The 21,895-nt window shown below is 35.8% G+C and overlaps 1 protein-coding gene and 1 pseudogene across 5 annotated transcripts in view; one reads left to right on the forward strand and one right to left on the reverse strand.

The window, feature by feature from the left end:
* Pou2f1 (POU class 2 homeobox 1) overlaps positions 1-21,895 on the reverse strand; it is a 142,524-nt gene that overhangs the window by 66,063 nt on the left and 54,566 nt on the right. For 3 of the 5 annotated variants that reach the window (XM_028759426.1, XM_028759400.1, XM_028759393.1), the window contains exons 1-2: positions 8,191-8,464; positions 5,128-5,193 (exon numbers count right to left, since the gene is read on the reverse strand). In XM_028759426.1, the coding sequence (XP_028615259.1) occupies positions 5,128-5,193; positions 8,191-8,218 (94 nt within the window). In that variant the 5' untranslated portion in view covers positions 8,219-8,464. Of the gene's footprint in view, positions 1-5,127; positions 5,194-8,190; positions 8,465-21,895 lie in introns of those variants that run through there. The other 2 variants (XM_028759416.1, XM_028759408.1) reach the window with 1 other exon arrangement.
* LOC114614105 lies at positions 17,602-18,756 on the forward strand (annotated as a pseudogene).

The raw sequence follows: 21,895 nt of genomic DNA on the forward strand, positions 1-21,895 counted from the left end.
TGTAACTTTTTTTTTTTTTAAAAAAAAAAGGAGTCAGAGGTACTTGGTACAACTTTCTTTCACTTCAACTTAGCTTTAACTGCTTCTTCATGCTGAAGGTAAAATGTCAATCACCATTATGTTTACATGTAACCCATTCTTCAATGGGCAGCATAAACTATATTTCCTCTAATGTTTTCCATAACACTTTATTTTCAACTGGAAATACATTTTTCCTTACACTGAGTTCTCATAAATCACATACTTCTTAATAAATAGTCTCAATGTTGACTGCTTATCTTTTATATGTATTTTTCTGTAAGATGAATTTGATATCAACATCATTACTTTACTGCACTGCAGTGATCCCTCTGGGTACAGTAGGCACCTAGAGCCCTGGAAACCAAATGCAGCTTTCTTGTCTTCTTCCCAACTTCCCTTGCAAAGCTAACCTTCTGTTCTGTGTACTTGTATCTCACGTGCTCTTACCTTGCTGCCATTCTTTCTTTTTCTTGTCTTTAACTCTTTATGTGTGTGGTGTGTATGCATGTTTCTGTACGTACATGGTACACTGCACATAAGGTTGATGTTGGGACTCATACTTGATCACTCTTCCTTCATATTCACTGAGGCAAACTCTCTCAATCAGACTTAGTGCTAAAAGATCTGGGTAGCCTTGCTAGCCAGCTTGCTTAGAGAATGCTCCACTACTGCCTTTCATGGTAGAATTACAAGCAAGCCACTACATCCATCCAACATTCATGTGGGTTTCTTGAAATTTGAACTCTGGCTCCCCCCCACCCAACCCCCTGCCAACCTATTTGTTTTAACTTGTATACTTTCTCCTTCAATGGTGGTTCATTTTACCTGGCCTATAAGCGTATTTGAAAATCATTAAAAGAAATAAACAACAGAGTAAACTGTAGCCTAAATACAGAATGGCAGAAAATCTTAACACCATACTTCAGACAGAGGGCTAATGTTCGGAATTTACAAAAGAGCTACAGAAGGAAATAAAACTGCCAATTAACAAATGGGCAGATTAACTGAATAGATATCTTTTTTTAAAAAAGAAACAAAAATGGCCAATAACTATTTTTAATGTGTTAATATCCCTAACCATCAGGGAAATGAGAATTTAAACTACTCTGAGATAAGACCTCACCCCAATGAGAATGGCAGTCATCAATAAGTCTGACAAATGTGGTAGAGGATGTGGCGACATCACTGTTGGGAGAGATGCAAATTAGTATAGTCATTGTGGAAATAAGCTTGGAAATTTCTCAAATAATTAAAAACAGAGCTATTATATGATTTCGCTATTTCACTCCTGGGCCCATACCCAGAACTCCACAGTCTATTATAGAGATATTTACACACCCTTGCTGCTTTATTCACTAGAGCAAGAAATTGGACTCAGGTTTGTCAACAGATTAATGCTAATGAAAACTTGATATATAAAACGAAATACTATACAGTTCTAAAGAAAAATATAATCACAAAATTTGCAGGAAAATTGATAGACTTTGATTGTGTAATATTAAATGAAGTTACATAATCTCAGAACAAAATACATCATCTCTCTCATGTGTAAATTAGCTAGTTATATGCAAATAAGTGTACATGGGCTACAATATGACATGTAGAAAAAAGAAGAAGAAGAAAGGCTATGGGGGTGAGGGAAGGACTAAATGTAGGCAATAGATACAAATTACAACATGGGACACAAAGCTAATTTCTTTTCTAACTCTGCCATGGATTTTTTTGTTTTTGGTAGTTGATACTACATAAAAATATATTAGATAGTGAAGTATAATCTAACTGTATAGAAGTTCCTTGAGTTGTCTAGTCCTTTGAAACTGGTTAATTTTGGTGTGTTGTATTTATTTTTTTGCAACTCCTCCCAAGTGCTGATTCTAAAGGCATGTACCACTATATCCCACTTAAAAAAAAATTTACAAAGAAAGAAAGAAAGAAAGAGAGAGAGAAAGGCCATTTAATAATATTATGTTGTTCTTCTATGCTTGATCTTAGATAACTCACTATAAACTATCCAGAATCAGTTTTGTTAATGTCTTAGCTCTTGGTGGATTGCTAAGCCTCTGAAGACTGTGAGTCTCACCTGTCTGTACCAAATCTAATAATACTATCTATAACATTTTACATATAAGACAGGTAAACCAGAAGAAACCCAAATCAAAAATTTTCTGTGGGCATCGGGAAATTGTCTGTCGGAAATGCACAGTCAGATCTCCCTGACCTTCACACCTTTCATTACCCTGAAAATCTTATAAAGAAAACTGAAAGCTGTGATCATTTTAGGAAATAGTGATCAACACAACTGTTTCCTGAACCTATCAAATTTAAGACTTTGGTTTTATATAACATTCAAAGTTCCTTTCTTTAAAATTTGGACTTTTTCATGAACTAAAAAAAAAAAAAATCACAATTAAATTACTAAACAAATGAATAAGGGCAAACAGTCTATAGTTCATTGTATTTTAAAATGAAAATTGAGACAAGCATAACATGATCTAAATAAACTATTATTTTCTTTATTATCACGGCACAAATGGTGCCCCTGTGTTTCACGTCTTCTTTTCTCAAGGCAAGGTCTTGATATGTAGTCTTGCCCAACCTCAAACTCAAGATAATCCTCTTGCCTTAGTTTTCCAACTGCTAGGCATAACCCATTACATCCTACTTCAAAACAAAACAAAACAAAAACCCTGTAGTTTTATTTCTAATATATCAAACATGAAAATCTAATGTACAACACAGAACTCAAATGTATCTACATTTCTAAATGAATGACTATCAGTAGAGTGCTAAGAGCATAGCAGCAGACCCTTAACATTGAGCTCTATGCCTTTCAGGGTAGTAATCAGCTCATATTTAATCTAGCTAGATGTTACTATATTAGCAGAGATCTTACAGAAAAGCAATTAATTTTCTCTTTGTAGAGAAAAGAGAGTATTAATCACTACTACTGGTGATGGAGAAGCAAAGAAGCCTCGGAAAATGTGTTACTGTCTTAAAAAGTATCTATCTGAGAGTGTGTGTTACACGGCTTTGATCCCAGCACTCTTGAAGGCAGGGGCACCAGGGCCTTTAGGAGTTTAAAGTCAGCCTTTTTATTATTATTTTTTATATAAAATGTTCCAGGCCAATCACTGTTTCTAAAACCAAACAACAAGGACAAAACACAAAAAGTGACTACATAAATTGATAATTCTCAGCTCTATGAAAAGGAGTCTGTTACACATTCCATATTCTCACAAGGCAAGAAATTCACAAAATGTTCAACAAGTGCTCCAGCCAGAATTTATTTTATATAGTTCTATAAATGACTTTGGGTTTGAACACACGCAATATGTTGCTTAAATTTGCAATTTTATGTATTATAGTTTATGAGAAAAATCTTATACAGGGTGCTAGTCACAAACTTGCCTTTATTTCTTCTCTGGTTTTATATTTTAACTCCCTATTCTTTGAAATAATATCTAACCTGTCATATGAATTTAAATGAAATTGGGTAATATGCACAGCACTAAAGATTTTTTAAAAAACACAACAAAGGTTGAAATTAAGTATTTGTAGGCATTCAATAAATGGTAGTTAGAAAAATTTTAGTATTAAAAGTAAATATAGATTTTAAGGGGTTTGACAGCATAGATATTTTCAATATTCTGTAATCATTCTGAGTTTCTTTCTTTTTCTTTAGAGAAATTTGGAAGGTACTCTTTAGATGTGGGAGTCCCAGTTACTCACACTTCCTAGCCTCTTCATAGGTCTGACTGCCTAGCTGCTCTCTGCAAACAAGTCCCACTCCTTTGGCAAGGCCACTTACATCAGCATAAGTCAGTGATAAGATAAAGAAGGGGCCCAGACAGAGAAGAGAAACTAGAAGAAAGCTAGCTGGACAGAATACAATGCTGCTTTTCTTCCTCTTGGGGAAGAGATGCAATGGTAGCTATTTGGCTAGCCTCAACAAGACAAATAGGGGCATGCTGAATATGCAAAGCTGAACACGAAAGCCTCAGTCTCCCATAAAAAAAAGTACAGATTTTTAAAAGGTACTTCCGTGTTTTTCCAAATACAGGACAGTTTACAATGAGACAGGTGCAGACACAAGACTCCTCCTGAGTCCACCCAATCTTCTACTGTAATTAAAAACTATCTATCTATGATTGGGAGTAGTAGAAAACACAGTTTCAAGAGAGACTGTCCTTCTTACTATCTCCCATAGTTACGACATATGTTGACATGATAGAGTAAACCCTTTCAGTAAATAAAAAGCCTAGTTTACCTTACAAACAATGACTTTTTATAACTCCTTGCCCACAATTCCCTTAATATCGTTTAATGTTTTAATTTTTGCCTCCAGCAGAAACTGAGGAAACTTTTGTATATCTGTCAGATGATAGTTATACTGTCAAATGTCCTATGAGCTCACTGACTTACAAGGGAGGGCTGAATATATATTTATAGATTTACCTTTCTCTCAAAGGGTTTCATTTTTTAATTTATATGATACTTAGTTTTTCTCTTGAAAAAAGATTTGGGTTAAATATACATTTTATCAAAATCAAATGAAAGGATGTGTTGGTGAGTTTATAACTTCTTACTGACACAATCAAAACTTTAGCAAAATTTATATCAAATACAGCATAGACCACATCTACTATTCTGATTATAGCAATAACCAAGAAACTTAATCTGACAGCTTCTGGTACATATGACACTTTAATGTTTCACAGCTATATTCTCATTCAATACTCATGATGACCCATGAAATATCCCTACTGAATAAATTAAACCTCAAAAAGACTGAGGAAATTGCCTAGTCACACAGTTATTAGTAAGTGATAAATCCATAATTCAGACCTAGGACTATGTGTCCCAAAGGACCATTCCCATAACTACTTGTAGTTTCTCTGATAGATGGAATCCAATAAATGAAGCATTCCTCAGAGGAGTTAGGTAATGTTAAATACAATTCCAGTCCCTACAAGTACTACATCATGTTTCATAAGCAGATATACAAGTTTCTCTGTATTTGTCAAATATGTATCCAAGTGAAGTAGACCTTCTCATTTGAGCTCTATGAGCAGAAGGAGAAAGCTGGCGAGGAGGCTGCTTTCTCACCTGTGCTGGCATCTCCACTCTCCATAGACGGTTTACTGCTTTCTGACGGATTGTTCATTCTGGAGTCTGCAATAAGACAAAGACAGAGAAGGTGTTTTCAAAAATTAGGGGTGAGGATGCAGTTAAGGAGGCAAAACTAGGGCCAAGGCAAGGGTTAACTAATATCAAAGTAGTTCATTTCAAGAAGCTCATGCATAGCATATGGCAGGCTACAACATTACAAATTGAGTAAAAGGTTACCTGACAAATATTCAGGAGTTCCTAAATCATAAAGAAACTCATAAATAAATTATCTAATAAGATTTAAGATTCCCCTAAGAGAAAAATTTAAGGTAAAAAAGATTATATTACAGTCTGACATGCTAAAAAAAAATCAATTCTTTACAAGAGGCATGTGTAATATACTTTTAAAATAAACTGGAAAGCTGGAAATATCTGAGAAAGTAAGAACTGTTATTCTCAAATGATCCTTTTTCTAAAAGCAAAGATATCAGTTAACTTTAACTAAAACAATTCACAGTTAATAATAATTTAACAGATGAAAGGAAACTTGTCCGAACACATCCATTTGACTTCCTTAGCCAAACTAGAACCAATAACGTGGTATGCCAAACAAATGGCTCATTAAAAACAAGCACAACAGACTACACCAGAAGGCACAACAGGAATCTCTATAGTTTTAAAAGAGCCACACACACTTACAAATGAACCAGTTAATTTAGGGATATTTCTTTCTAGTGTATTAAATTGTGGTTTCCATAGTAAAATATTGTCAACCACTATTAGCAATTCCAGAAAATATGTAGGAAAGGAGACAAGAACAACTATGGCCTACTACCTCTTCCCAAGGGTCAACAAACAGAATAGACAAAATAGACATTTGGATCTACATTCACTACAGACTTAACGTTTGTCATAAAATAAGTTTCTTACCAAGTAAGTTCTACCTCTTCTCCCTCATTAAGGACCATTAACTAAGTTATTATAAGAGAACAAATCAAACAACATCATACCAACTTTTAAAAAATCATCTGCAGAAAATGTTTTATAATTAAGAAAACAAGACAATCATTATAAGTCTCAACTGTATTGCCCATAGTTGCATTATCTAAATGTATAAGAGATGAGGAAAAATATCAGGAACTTTTCCTATTTCATAAACTAGAAATTGGGCAGTTTGTTTTCTAGACACTGAGCACTATCTTCTCTAATATAGTAAATTTTTATAACTGACACATGTCTTATGGGCCTTAGACATGTATGTTTGTGGTCATAAATGAGGCTGTTCTACAACTTCCTTCCTCACCATCCAAAAAAAAATTAAATACCACCTGAAAGCACACTAAGGTTTGAAAGAACCAGGTGTACAACTTAGTAAAAATTAGCTTTCTGTATGACTTAACTAAAATCTTAGAAAAGTTAACATATATCACAAAACTCAAACCTATCATTATATATACACACAATGTTTTCTTTAAAAGGGATATATTTTAAAGCAAAGTACAAAAAAATCAGTAAACACATATAAACAGAGTTAACAATTTTCTCATACACAGACACCACAGTAACCAAAATGTCTAAGTCTTAACAACTCATAAGCCTGGCCTTGCATAATTCAATGCCTAATTTTCACACTAATAAATCTGAAAAATATGCCACAGGTATTTTACAGGACTTTTTAAAGGACCTTTATTGAACTGTCAAGACCTTCAAAGGCATTTTTTACAAAATTACTTCAAACACAAACAGAATAATTTATTATAAATAAATAAAATATGAATAGATAACATTCTGATATAACAATGGGAGGTCTCTCAATGACAGTGTTAACTCTAAGTAGTTATATAATTTCCGATATTCAAAGATACATGGTAAACATACTTCAAAAAGGTATTTTCCTTTTATTTCTTGAATTTCAAACTTGGTAAGTTAAAAGAAAAAATACAAGTAAATTATTCACTGATATTTTTGTTTATTAGTAATAGAAAAACCAGAAGCCTATGTCACTTAGTTGATCATGATTCTAATTTGCAATCTATAAATTACTGCCGGTTGAACTCCTACCTAACATCAGTTTGCTGTTTGTATCATGTGTATCCTAGTAGTTTCCACTCTGAGGGACAAGTATTACTGGTAACTTGACTTTAATCATGTTTTCTGAATAAGAATTCAGATATTTTGGATGTATCAATTTACTTTTTCCAGAATGGAAAATGACACTCAAGAAATAAAATCATTTGCTAAAGTTTTAAGCTTAAGCTATCCAAGTCTTGTAGTTTATATCAGATGCCTTTAAAAGGCTTCAGTCATTCTTCATGTAAACAGGGAAAAGTCCTCACAAAATATGGCCACTATGCGGTATCATCTGTCTAAACCAAAGCACTTCAACCCGTCTCATGTCACCCAAAATGCTTCATTTACTCAGGCAGAACCTCTACCTCCAAAAGGCTCCTTGTTCTGTAGGAAATTTATGATTAACAGGCTTTCAAAAATACATAAAACTGCAATTTCCTAAGATAAAGCTGGATTTAATTTTGAAAATGGCCAGTAAATTGTACTGATCAACAGCACAGTAACCACTGTAATTTCCAACAAATAGTACTAGTCATAATATTAATTCTTCACTATGATACCACCTTAATTTTTCATTTAGCATTTTTGGTTTTGTATGAGGGATTCTTATTAGATAGGAAAACTATTTTATTAGTATGTATATATTATTTTGATATGGTATATATTTTGTTTCTGATTTAAAATGTATTTTAAATTACATACACTACTTTCTATGAAAATTGCCAAAAAGCAAAAATTTCCTCCATGCAAGGCAAATTCAAATACATTATTTGTTGAAAATACACTCTGAACCAGAAGAGCTAGTCCTAAGGAGGGACCTACAGCATACTCAAACATGCTCTTGCCTTGCAAATGCTTTCCTCCTTCTCTGTTCAAGCCCTCCCCTCCCCCATGTTGGTTGCATATGTGATTGAGGATTTATGCATAGTCAATCCCACACATGCTATTTCCATATTAACGCTGTAAGAAAAGAACTGTGCTGGTACCCACCTAGAACACAGTCACTGCAGTCCAGCATGGCTGTAAAATCTTCAGGAGGTGCAGACAGTCCAAAGCAAGAAGGAACAGGTAGCGTTTGGGGTGGGGAAAATACTACTATTTCTAACAATCTGTACTATGTTCTTAAGAGAACAAGGGTGGGAGGAGTGGAAAGTGGATTAACAAGCGAAGCAAACTACAACTTCTGTTACACCATCACAATCTTCAACTGAATAAGGAAACTTCAGTTGCTCAGAGGAGTTTTAGTCTCTTCTACCAGCTAGGACTGACATTGTCAAGGCAACTGAAGCATGAAAAGTTCCCCTTTTTGTAATAAAATAGAAACAAAGATTGCAGCTGGCAGTTTCCATAATGAAGCTTAATCAGTATGCGTGTGATTAGGGCCTTATGCAAATCTCTCCTCGTTAGCACAGCAGCCAGCACTTTGAAGTCCAGGAACAATTCATTTACAGAATACACTGAAAGCACTCCCTGCATAATTTAAATGAATACATAAATATTTATCAGTACATTTGCATATTAATTGGCAGTGCATGAAGGGAAAAATTATCTCCTGAGTGCCAGCATAATAATTAGGAGGATAAAATGAGGTTTCTTCCAATGGCCTGGCATCTTGGACCTAACTTGAGATAGTACCAGGGGAGAAGGGAGGGACAGGAGGCAGAGTTCTGTTAAAATGCCACTGAAGTGACACGAACAAATTAGAAACAACTCTACAGACTTAAGCACCTTTAATCTTATTCCTGCTGGCAACAATGACTTCAGTAATAAGAGGATTTGCAAAAGGCTTTCTACACAATCCAAATAATCCCAAGGAAACAATTAGCAAGGTAGGAGCAGAACACAGGCTTGTCAAGATGGTGCTAGTCTACTGATAGGGAATTTTCCAGTTATTAACACACACTGTCAGGAGAAAGTCCTACTTAAAACAAGACAACTGCATAAATGCAGAAGCAGGGGAGAGTGTACAAAAGCATCTTTGAGAGCAGATATTCATTATATATGAATCTTTTTATACTACCAAATTAACAGAGCAGATTAGTTGACTGCTACCTATTATGCAACATGCTCCTATCAAAATCAAACTCAAGAGGAAGATAGTTTGTTATTTAGAATATGCATCATCCCCAAATGGGCCATGTAACTGCAGAATAAGTATTTTCAAGCAATACCACTTAATGAACCTCTGCGTGTGTGAGAAAGACATTCTGTACATATAGCCTTATTAAACATGATTATTAAAGTTTGAAACTAAGTTATAACATTTCAGCTATCATTATAAGGAATCCTGGAAATTTATACAAACATTATTACGTTCTTAGGAATAAAGAAACCAAAGCACAGAAAACTAAAGCACTTTCTACTCAGCGGCATAATAATTAATAATTCAGCGTCAGAATTTCAAAGCAGATTTTACTGACATCAAGAGCCAAGTTCTTGTAAGACCTACACACCTTAAGGCTGAGTTACACTTTCAGGGAACTAGAGGGTGGGGAGGAAGGAGGGAGGGTGAGGAAAAGGAGAGGGAGAGGGAGAAAGAGAGTAAAGCAGAAACTAAAATGGCTTATTTCAGCACTGAGGAAGGAGAGTAATAATCGGTAGCAAAGACATCATGTTTGAAGTACACACAAACAATATAGTAGCTGAGAGTAGGGTACCCTTCTCATTAACAACTGGGTTTTACTTGTATTTATCTTCAAGCATTCTAATGTCTGATTTTTAAAATATGAAATAAAGATGTGTGTAATAAATATACTTGTAATAAACAGGGTGTTACAGTCAGCTACAGTCAGTATTTGTCCAGTGTTATACCACATGCCTTCCTGCATGCAGCCTTGGTTCTGAACATACACTATGAACCTAATGCGCTGCACACGGCACCATACTTCCCAGTGCTAGCCAATGCTGTTTCAGGCACCTCAGTTCAGACTCAACATTACTGTGTCTTATAAAGTACAGTACAATAAAGTTCTTACAAGGTTTTCTGCTCTTATAGAGACATACAGGACTTGGTATTTTCCTATCATTATCAGTACATAAGTATCAAACTAGAGCATCTTTACGGAGAGAGAGATGGTTTAGCAGTTAATAGCACATGCTGCTGCTCTAGCAAAGGAGCCAGTTTCTGTTTCAAGAACCTACATCATATGGCTCATAATTATCTATAAATCCAGTTCCAGAGGATCAAATGTCCTCTTCTGGTTTTCTCAGGCACCTGTACACACATGATGTATATAAATGTATGTAAGCACATACATACATATTTTAAAAACCTGTATCTTTGGATTATATTAAGAAATTTTTGAAATTTTAAGAATGACTGTGTGGCTTGATGATCTGAGTTTCATTAAAAAAAGTATTAAATGAATTTTAGCTTGGCATTAGGACATTATTTCCAGTAATAGCTAAAATGGGCCTAATTTACTTCTGCTGTTTTCCACGATGTGAAAGTGTGAAGTGGTATTCTCAACACTGATGACTGGAAAAATAAAAATATCAATCAACCCTAAAAGTTGTTGAAAAGGCACTATATTTGGCCGTATCAAATATTCAGCCAAGAAACTTATGTAAAATAAGCAGGTTCATCTTCTTGTATGCAAATTTAGATTAGTCTTTAGTTTTAACATGGTAAAATATACATACCAAGAAAATATTCTAAAGTAACATTATGATTTATTATCAGTCAATATTTGACTTGCACACCTATTTTATGCATTTATATACCTATGGTTGACTAAAAATTTCTCAGGTACAATAGATCAAGAGTAGAAAGTTTGACCTGGAGTAGAAACAGGAATAAGAGACCACAGATGCCACAAGAAGATAGAGTCATCAGATAAACAGCACATCTTTAAAAATATCGATTTTATAATATACTTTGTAGTTAAAAAAAACCAAGAATATGGTATTGGGATGCTAATTCCAAATGAATATTTAAGTACAATGTGTTGGACTGGACAATTTCTACTTGGTGGGAAACGTGAAAAGCAATGATGAAATGGACCTAAGCCTACTTCTCCATTTCCCATGACACACTTATGTGAAGTACTTATTTGACTAGAATACACTTGGTATTAATAAAATAGTTCATTCCCTCCTCTTCTGCAGTCACAAAAATTTTTTTTTCCCTTCTATAATAATTGCCTTAAAAAAAACTTAATACAATAACATCTTTAAGATACCTTTTTCTTTGCTAATTTGCTGTTTTCTATTCAAGCAAGTAAGACCTGGAGCTATAGACAAGCAATCATTGTTGGCTCTACCTAAGCAGTGTTAGTATCATTTGCCTTAGGCCAAGATAGTCCCAAGTTGCCTCTGTAGAAAAGGAAGGTCATAGCTCGTCAAGTTGGACCTTATTCCCTTCTGCTACAAATTTCAACTAGGCAGGTGACTGGGCAATAAAAAAGTAGCCCTTTGGTCATTCTTAAAATAAACACTTTAAACAACAGGTTTAATACTCTTAAGAATATTCAGACTTCTACAAATAGTTGCAAAGACTGAGAGGCAACATCCCTCCTTTATACTCCCCAACTATGGACCATTTATATCCAAAAGAAAAGGTCAGACATGTTCTATCACAGAGTTAAATGTGCATACTATTTGGTCCCCTGAAATATCAATAAAGAACTCTTAAGTTTAAAACCAAACCAAAAAGGAACACCTTAAAAAATCTGTAAGATCAGCATGACTTAATTCAATCATATCTCCTTCTTTTAACACCTGAGTATCTATAGGACACCCTCACAGAAGAGGCTAATAAATGCTTCAATAATTAATTAACAATTCTTTTCTAAGTGAGCTGGACTGGAGATATGAGATTGGGGAACAGATTTATGGAAAGGACAGGAAATAGTATTTATTATATGGTAGTATAACATGGAGCTGAAAAAGGTAACATTCAAATTATGCATTTCAAAATTATGCCTGTGGTGGTTTTAATGAGAATGAGCTTATATGTTTGAGTGTTTAATCCCCATTTATTGAAACAGTCTGGGAAGGATTAGGAGGTGTGGTGTTTTTGTTGAATGTAAAAAGTATCTCATAAGATTATGTGTCTGAATACATCTCCAGTTGGTGGCAGTATTTGGAAAAGCTATGAAACATTTAGGAGGGTGGGGCTCAGTGGGGAAGGTTTTGAGGTTTTATATCAACCCCTACTTATGTCTTGTTCTTGTTCTGCTTCCTGACTTCTGGGCAACCTCAAGTTCCCGACATCATGCCCGCCTTACCAGAGTTGGATACCTCTTCCCAAGTCAGGGTATTATATTCATGGAAATAGAAAAGAAACTAATAACGATGCTTAGTTTCTCATCTTTTCTCTTGAAGAACAACTTTCATGATTTAAAATTTACATCCAGCACAAAATAACTTTATGCTTAAGAGTAAAGTTTTAGTCTAGTTCAAGTGTCACCAAAATTGGCAATAATAACCAAATTATAACTTATGTTTTAAATAACCTTTGTCTGCTGTGAGTGAACTAAAGTTATGTTGTATTCTTCCTAATTCATTTATGGCCAAGTGTTCATGTTCTAAGGAAACCATCACTAGCAAAGAGCTTCCACCAACAAGAAACCAACTTCTTTTTTCAAATTAAAAACAGTAGAGGAACCAAATGAAGCAAAGGTAGAGCCAATCTGACCAGTTTAACATTTGTCATAAAAATAATTATATCTCTCTCTCTGTGTCTGCCTTTCATAATTCAACCCAAGAACAAGGCAGGTATCAGAAAATTGGTTACATAAGGAAGGTGAAATCTAATAAATTGAGCTAGTTTATCACTGTTGAAAAGAGAATTTAAATCCTGTAAACAAAAGAACAAAGTAAAATAAACTATAAAAAACTATATTAGAATTAGAGTCTAGAAGAATTGTTCATCTTGTGTAAGACCCAGGTTCAATTCCCAGCACTCACACAGTAGCTTACAGTCACCTGTAACTCCAGTTTCTGGGGATCCAATGCCCTTTTTCTGGCCTTCATAGGTACCAGACATGAACATGGTGCACACATATAATGCAAGAAAAACCACTCATACACATAAAAATAAATCTTAAAACATGTATATAAAAATAAGTATAACTTTAATACTCTCTCCCTCTGTTGCTGTTTTTTTGGGGGTGGGCACTTGGAATAGCAATAAAGACATATGACATCAGACATTAGGTTTTTTTTTTTTTTAGTCACTACCATCTAAAAAGAATCTAGAGCACCAAAGAAACTAGTTGAAATGTTTTTAAACTTCAAGAAAAACTCAATGGCAGAATGCTTGCCTAATATAAACAAAGTCCTGCACTAGGAAGGAAAGAGAAGAAGGTGAAAAAGATAGATGCAGACTTAAAGATTCCCCACCAAATTTTGCCTAATTTAGACAAACTAAATAAAACTGACAATGAATGAGGGACTGGAGAGATGGCTCAGTGGGTAAGAGCACTCACTGGCTGCTCTTCCAGAGGATCCAGGCTCAATTCCCAGAACCAACACGATGGTTCACAACCATCCATAACCCCAGCTCAGGGGACCCAACACTGTCCTGTGACTTCTGCAGGCACAAAGCAAGGTGCATACACATACATGCAGGCAAAATACCCACACCCATAAACTAAAGCAACAATAATGAATGGGATGTATCTGTTGTTACTAAAACTTCATATACTGGTAGTTTTTTTATACCAGTGTAGCTTTGCTTTTCCAATCTCTCAAAAATGCCTTTTTTTTTTGCCTTCTGGTCTGGGCCCGAGCACTGAGCAGATCCTGGGCGGCTGCTCTGCACCCAATCACACAAAACCCAGAGGAAGTGGGCCTCCCAGGACCTCTAACCCGGGCAGCATCTTCGGTAAGAAGACAGCAACACCTGTACCAAACAGGGAATAACTGGGACCCACTAGGACCCAGGAATTCACTCGTAACAGAGCACTGGTTTCTTCCCGTTTGGGCCTGAGTACTGAGCAGATCTTGGGCCCCAGCTCTAACCCCAGTAGTAACACCCACCCCACACAATTCTGAAACAACCAAGATAATAGGAAAGACAGGCTCCAGTAAGAAACAGGACAGGTAGCACTAAGGTGATCCAGATGGCGAAAGGCAAGCGCAAGAACATAAGCATCAGCAACCCAGGGTACTTGGCATCATTAGAACCTAGTTCTCCCACACTAGAAAGTCCTGAATTCCCCATATCACCAGGAGAGCAAGATTCAGATTTAAAATCACTTCTAATGATGATGATAGAGGACTTTAAGAAGGACATAAATAACACTCTCAATGAATTTGAGAACACAGGGAAACAGGTAGAAGCCCTTAAAGAGGAAACACAAAAATCTCTTAAAGAATTACAAGAGAACACAACCAAACAGGTGAAGGAATTGTACATATAAAGGAAGACCTATAAGAATTACACCAGACTTCTCACCAGAGACTATAAAAGCCAGAAGATCCTGGACTGACATCATACAGACCCTAAGAGAACACAAATGACAGCCCAGGCTACTATACCCAGCAAAACTCTCAATTACCATAGATGGAGAAACCAAGATATTCCACGACAAAACCAAATTTACACAATATCTTTCCACAAACCCAGCATCACAAAGGATATTAGTGGGAAAGCTCCAAATACAAGGAGGGAAATTATACCCTAGACAGAGCAAGAAAGTAATTCTCTTCCAACAAATCCAAAAAGAAGATACTCACACAAAGATAATTCCACCTCTAATAACAAAAATAACAGGAAGCAACAATCACTGTTCCTTAATATCTCTTAATACCAATGGACTCAATTCCCCAATAAAAAGACATAGGCTAATAGACTGGATACGTAAACAGGACCCAGCATTTTGCTGCATACAGGAAACCCACCTCAGTGACAAAGACAGACACTACCTTAGAGTAAAAGGCTGGAAAACAATTTTGCAAGAAAATGGTCCTTAAGAAACAAGCTGGAGTAGCCATTCTAAAATCTCTAGCCCAAGAACACAAAGGGAGGGACTCATGGCTCCACCTGTATAGGTAGTTGAGGGTGGCCTTGTCAGGCATCAGAGGAAGTGGAGGGCCTTAGTACCTAATAGTTTGGATTCCCTAGTGTTGGGGAATTTGAGAGCAGGGAGGCAGGAATGGGAGGATGGTAGGAGCACACCTTCATAGAAACTCCCAGAATTATATGGATTAGATATGATAGAGACAGGCCACCAGAAGACTAGATTCCAGAATCCAAACAAAAAAAAATCTTGATACTAAAATTTGTTTTGAGAATTGTATATTGCAGAATACATAGCCTTGGTGTATCTACTCATCAAGCAAGCTGAGCAGACCTACTCGAACCTCTGATGTCCTGGAATCTTAGCTGAATGCAGTGAAGACACAGATGTCAGAGGCTTATCAATTTACTCCCCCCCCCGGCCCCTCTTCTAATATCTCAATGCCCATAATCAGCTTGAAGAAGTTAATGAAGAGTTGGCACCCCTATTCCCTGGGCTTGGGGACTGAGGTGGTTAATATTGGGCTGTCTTTCTAGGGAAAAGTAGTGGTTTTGTTCAAACAGGGAGGAATAGCTAGGATTTATTGCATAGCCATAACGTATTGGTAGAAATCTGTATAATTCTTATTAAGCTGAAGTTATAATTTCTTAAATGGTACAAATTTTACTTTGATTTCAAATTTAAGGTCTTCATTGGTACGAGTTTCTTATTGATATAGAAGTGAGATTAATATTGTTACTCTCATAGGCATTGTGCCTATATAACACATTTAGGAATACAAGGCTTAGGCCAAGTCCTTCTTTAACTTTTTTTTAACTGATTTGAGATGGTTAGCCTGTGAGTTAAGGGCCTATAGCAAATTCATGGCTCTGAGTTTATTGTTAGGGTTTTCTATATTTTATTTAGAAATAGCTGAGAAGAGTTAACAAACAACAGTCCAGATTGCCTTACATGGATAGTTTGTTTTCAAAACATCGGATGTCCACAGAATTGACGTTTCAAACATTTCTGCATTAAGGTTCATTTTGATTAGAGACCTATCTGCTCCTGACAGCTTCGTGTCTTGGATTCTAAGAAGAAATTGAGCGTCTTTGGAGTTACTCCAGTTGTGGTGAGACAGCCACTAGGCAAGAATTGCCTCTTTTCATCTACAAATTACTGTCCTGAAAAGGACACACTTGCGGAATAGTCAACTGATTATATCTGCCAAGACAGAGTAGTCAGCCCTTAATAATTCTGCATCACTAGGTCTGTCAAATGATCCTGGGCCAGAAGGCTGAAGATCGGATGCTCTAACATTTTGTAGTATAGGGACTGTCTAGGTGTTCAGTGGTCTCTATAAATTGGCTAAGTTTTAGAAGCTATGCTTTGTGCTTCCCATAATGTCAGTTAATTCAGTCATTCTGGATTTCTGACGGGGTTGAAGACTTATAGTCTCATAGCCAATCCTGGCTATTTACTTTGAGAGAAAAGACTTGAGAGGATGTTTTTCAGCTGACATTCATTCTAAAGCCAAGAAAAAAGCCAGGTTCAGAACTAAGTCTTTTAGTTAGGAGAGATGACAGAGGTTCTGGTTAGTCAACAAAATGATGGACTAGGTATTAGGTCTATCTTGTACCTTACTGATACAAATTGGTATAGTTATGCACTAATTGTTTTTTGAGAGAAAAGTTTTATCTTAACAGGAAGGGTGATATGTAGGAGGAGCTATGGTGGGAAGAGTAAAGAGAGGAAGAGGAGGAGTAAGGAGAGGAGGAGGAGCTAGGAGATGGGGGGAAGAGAAGGGGGGAGAAACATGGAGGCAGACGTTCGCATGTCTCCACCAGTCAAAGATAGTTGGTATATATAGGTTGGGTATTGGGTTACACTTCTGATTGTATGGGCATCTTGTTACTGAGCATTACCAAACTTATAAAGCCTTTGATTAACATTTAAAAAAAATGCCTAATCATAGGAACACGATGATAATAAAAATCTAGAGTTATGAAAGACTGATTACTTACTGTCAGTGTACTTACAATCATTTACACCACATTCTGATATACTTTTCAGTATATTATTAAAGAGAAGTCCACATTGGACCCTCTGATTTTTTAATCGAAGTTCATATTTAAGCTCAGACCTAAGTGTGAGTCTTAGCTTTTGTGCCATTATTTATTGTCTGAAGAAAGATTTACTGAAAACACAATATTATAACTCCAAAGTCTATTATGTTAGAAACTCAGTTAATTTTAAATCTCCAAAGACATAAGACAGCATTAGAAAATTAATTATAAATTTGTATTTTAGATGTACTGTCACATTATTTAAAAAATACTATTTATTGGCATTACAATGTGCTATCTCAAACTGTCCTGTTTATGAAACTGACTCATTGATTACACCAGCAATTTTCAGGGTTGTGTGGCCTCATTGTCAGCACAGCTGGACCAACATGCAAGCAAATATATCTAAAGGACCTACAGTTAGCACTGATCTTAGCATTCCCTACTCCTGTGTCTTCAATCGAGGAAAAGTGGAATTGCCACTGATCATGATTACTGAATCACTGACACAGTGATGGATCTAGGATGCTGTGAAGAATTGATCGGATTGTGAAGAACCCCAACAACACAGTTTTGTTTTCTTTAAAACAAACAAACAAACAAACAAACAAACAAACTGAACCAAGCCAACCAAACAAAAAACCCTAATGTCTGACTGGGTGTAGGTTTAACGATGCTGTTGTTCAGTCTGGCACTTTATGGTGGTGAATGATGCACACAGGTCCAATGTCCAAGTAGAACACAAAGGGCAGACAAAAATCTTTCTACCTAGAGGAGGTGTGCTCTATGATTCTGACAGTGAAGAAAATTGGAGAAGCCAATGTTGGAAAGACTGTTACCAATGCTATGATGAGAGTGCCAGCTTACTTCAATGACTCTCAGAGGTAGGCAACAAAAGATGTAGATGTTGGGCTCAATGTACTTAGAATTATCAACTATACAACTACTACCACTACTGCTTATGGCTTAGATAGGAAGGCTGGAGTTGAAAGAAATGTGCTGAGTTTCTATTTAGGAGGTGATATTTTTCAAATGTCAATCCTCACTTCTGAGGTCTAATTTACAGCTAGAAGCACTCACTTGAGTAGAGAAGACCAAAAACTGTTAACCATTTTATTGCTCTGTCTAAATGCAAGCACAAGAACATCAGTGAAAACAAGAGCACTGTCTGATGTCTGTACTGCTGACAAACAGGCATGTACTCCATCCAGCATCTAACCTGGGAATGAGATTGATTCTCTTGAAGAATCGACTTCATTAACTCCATTACCCTGACCATTACCTTTGCTCAATTTGAAGAATTGAATGCTGACCTATCTGTGGCACTCTGGACTCTATAGAAAAGCACCCTTGAGATGCCAAACTAGACAAGTCACAGACCCATGATTTGGTCCTGGTGGATGGTTCTATCAGAATCCCCAGGATTCAAGAAGCTTCTGTGAGATTTCTTCAATGGAAAAAACCTGAATTTGAGCATTAGCCCTGATGAAGCTATGGCTTACAGTACAGTTGTCCAGGTGGCCACCCAGAGACAATATCTGTAGGCAAGTCTGAGAATGTTCATTCCTATCAACCAGACACAGATCTTCACTACTTGCTCTTACAACCTGCAGGTATGCTTACCGAGCCATGACCAACTCATAAGCCTACCTTCTGCACCCTGAGATATTCTGACATTGTTTTTGACATTGATGACATTGACACCCTCAATGTTTCTAATGTAGACAAGAGCACAAAGGAGAAGAAGATCACCATCACCAATCAAAAGGGCCTCTTGAGTAAGAAAGGTAATGTGTGAATGGTCCAGGAAGCTTGGAAGTAAAGCTTGAAGAGAAAGAGAGAAATAAAGTATTACCAAAGAATTTACTGGAATTCTATGCTTTCAATATGACAGCAAAAGTTGAAGATAAGACTCTTCCAAGAAAGATCAATGATCAGTACAAACAAAAGATTCTAGACAAATACAATTAAACCATCAATCAGCTAGATAAGAATCAGACTGCAGAGAAAGAAGAAGCTGGACACCAGAAGAAAGTGTGTAACTCACCATTGCCCTATCATTTCCAAGCTGTAACAGAGGGTTAGCTGCATGCTAGAAGGAATGCTTGGGGGCTTCCCAAGTTGGGGGGCTTCTTCAGGGCCTATCACTGAAAAAGTTAAGTCAGTCCAAAAAGAGACGTAGCATTCCACAGAAAAAGATATAAAGGACCCAAATTTAGCAAGTTCTGTGGCAGTTTTTAAGATAAAGCTATTACAGTAAGTTTTTGGGTACCCTCCATACTTTACCATAGAACACAGGGAGAAGAAATAACATTGCATGTTGTAAGCACTGTATCCAAAGTGGAAAAGCAATGCCTTAAATAAAACTATTTAAAATGGGGACCACAGGTAGGGAAGGGGAGAAAATGCTGAACGAAAGATTTACTATCTGCTACGGAATGATCATATTTCTGCCAGCAAACATGTCCTAATTTTAGAAATAGGGCTTTCAAAAATGATATTAAGATGAAATGATTGGGTTAGGGAGGTAGTTCGATGGTAGAGAATGGATGAACTTTGTACTGGACTAAAACCACCCAAATAAGAGGAAGTCATTAGTGTTTCTGTCCTTATAAAAAGGGGAAGTCCAAACAGAGACAATACAGAAGGAAGGTAAGAAACACGACAGATTCTTTCTCACACCCTCAGAAGAAACCAACCCTACTAGCAGCTTATATTGGACTGACAGCCTCTGGCGCAATGGTTCTCAACCTGTGGGTCGTGACCCCTTTGGCAAACTTCTACTTCCAAAAAGTATCTACATTATAATTCATAACAGTAGCAAAATTAGTTACGAGGTAGCAACAAAAATAATTTTATGGTGGGGGAGGTCACCACAACATGAGGAATTGTACTAAAGAGTGAGTCCCAGTCAGGAAGGTTGAGAGCCACTGTCCTAGAGCTAGGAAGCAATAAGTTCCTGATGCTTAAGATACTGCAGCTGTGGTGTTCTGTTGTGGCGTCCTTAGGAACTAATATGGCTTGCGAACTTAAGCTTGCCCATGGAAGAACGGGGATTGTAGCCAAGGGTGTTCCTAAAGTGAGAATGTTATTTTAAAATAACTATAGTTTATAAAAATAATTTGGGTATTATTATAATCTCTTGATAAACATTCAATAAATGCTACTGTCAAAATTCTCCTAATGCATGAAAAGAATAAAAGTTGTATCCATGGATATTCCTGTCTTCTGATAGGCTTTAATCGTAAGCCAGAAAGCATGTTTGTTGTACATGGTAAAACATCTTAAGATTGCTAGAACTAATGAAACATACCATTGAAGAACAATGTGCTATCCTTTTTCTTTTCTCCATCTTTTAATCCTGAAATAATATTTTCTCCAGAGACTTAAACTATAAACAAAGATAAAGATATCTCTCTGTCAATGTGCACACTCTATGGCAATCCCAGGAAGATGCACTTCAGAGTATTACAACAATCAACAAATATTTAGAGTTACCAAATACTGATGAAGACTGTAACTTGTAAAAAGGACCAAATAATTTATATATGTTCTCTTCTTTCTCCCTATTTCCTCTAATCTTATACTTTTTATGTATAGTAGAAATGTTGTCAGTAAACAGGCACAATAATACTCTCAAAAGTTTGTAAGTAAGTTTTAAATAAATATATATATGTATATATAAATATATATACATAATATATAATACACACACACACACCCCAGACAGCAAAGAGCTGCCAACAGTGTTGTTAGTATAGGTGAAGTATTTTACAAGGAGCACATGAAACTAGTGTCTTCTCTATTCCTATATACTCTAAATTATAACAAAAAAAAACCCACATGAAATGTTACTATAAATTTTTTATTTTTTAGACATATTACTTCATATTCAAGAAAACTGAAAAAGTAAAAAAAAAAAAAAATCATTAAAAAAAAAACCAATAACAGATTCTGACCTGGAGTCTGTTTCAGTTCTCTACTACTTAGCTGAATTTCTTTAAACAAGTTAGTTATTATCTCTAATCTTAGATCATTAAGTGAATGTTAAATAATATTTTACTCATTAGATTATTTTATAAGACTATTAGTCACAAAGTGTTTCTACTAAACTACCATTAAGGATTACTGCTACTGTTTTATTATAATAAAATACAGATGATATACTAAATGCTAAAGCTAACCTGACTCTCCTTCTATTGTTTCCTAGGTCATAGGCATCCCAAGTATCTATCATTCCAAAACATCAATAAATCTTAAACAGACTTCAGAACTAAAATGAATGTATTTGATAAGTCATTTTAATTGTCAATGCATAAAATAAAAAGCAATCACCATAACACCTGGGTTTATCAGTGGCTACTTAATGAATAGTTTTACTTAGCAGAAAATATTTACCAGGTATAGAAAGACTGCATTCTTTCTTTGAATTGTTTCACTGAAAATTGAGAGTAGTTTGGTAATTAAAAAGGCAGGAAAGCTCTTCTTACTTTTCCAGTCTAAGAATACAAAAAGAGAAAAAGGAAAAACTGAGTAAGCTGTATAAAATAACTAACACTTTAAGGGGATAAAGTCACATACAAAAGGGAACTCTAGACTAGTCACCAGGGCATATTAGCTCTTTTAGGTAGGCATCTCTCTTATGCCCATTTCCTCCTTTACAAAGCAAATTTTACAATCTGA

The sequence above is a fragment of the Grammomys surdaster genome, unplaced genomic scaffold (assembly GCF_004785775.1).
Source record: "Grammomys surdaster isolate TR1022 unplaced genomic scaffold, NIH_TR_1.0 130, whole genome shotgun sequence".
NCBI classification, from domain to species: domain Eukaryota; kingdom Metazoa; phylum Chordata; class Mammalia; order Rodentia; family Muridae; genus Grammomys; species Grammomys surdaster.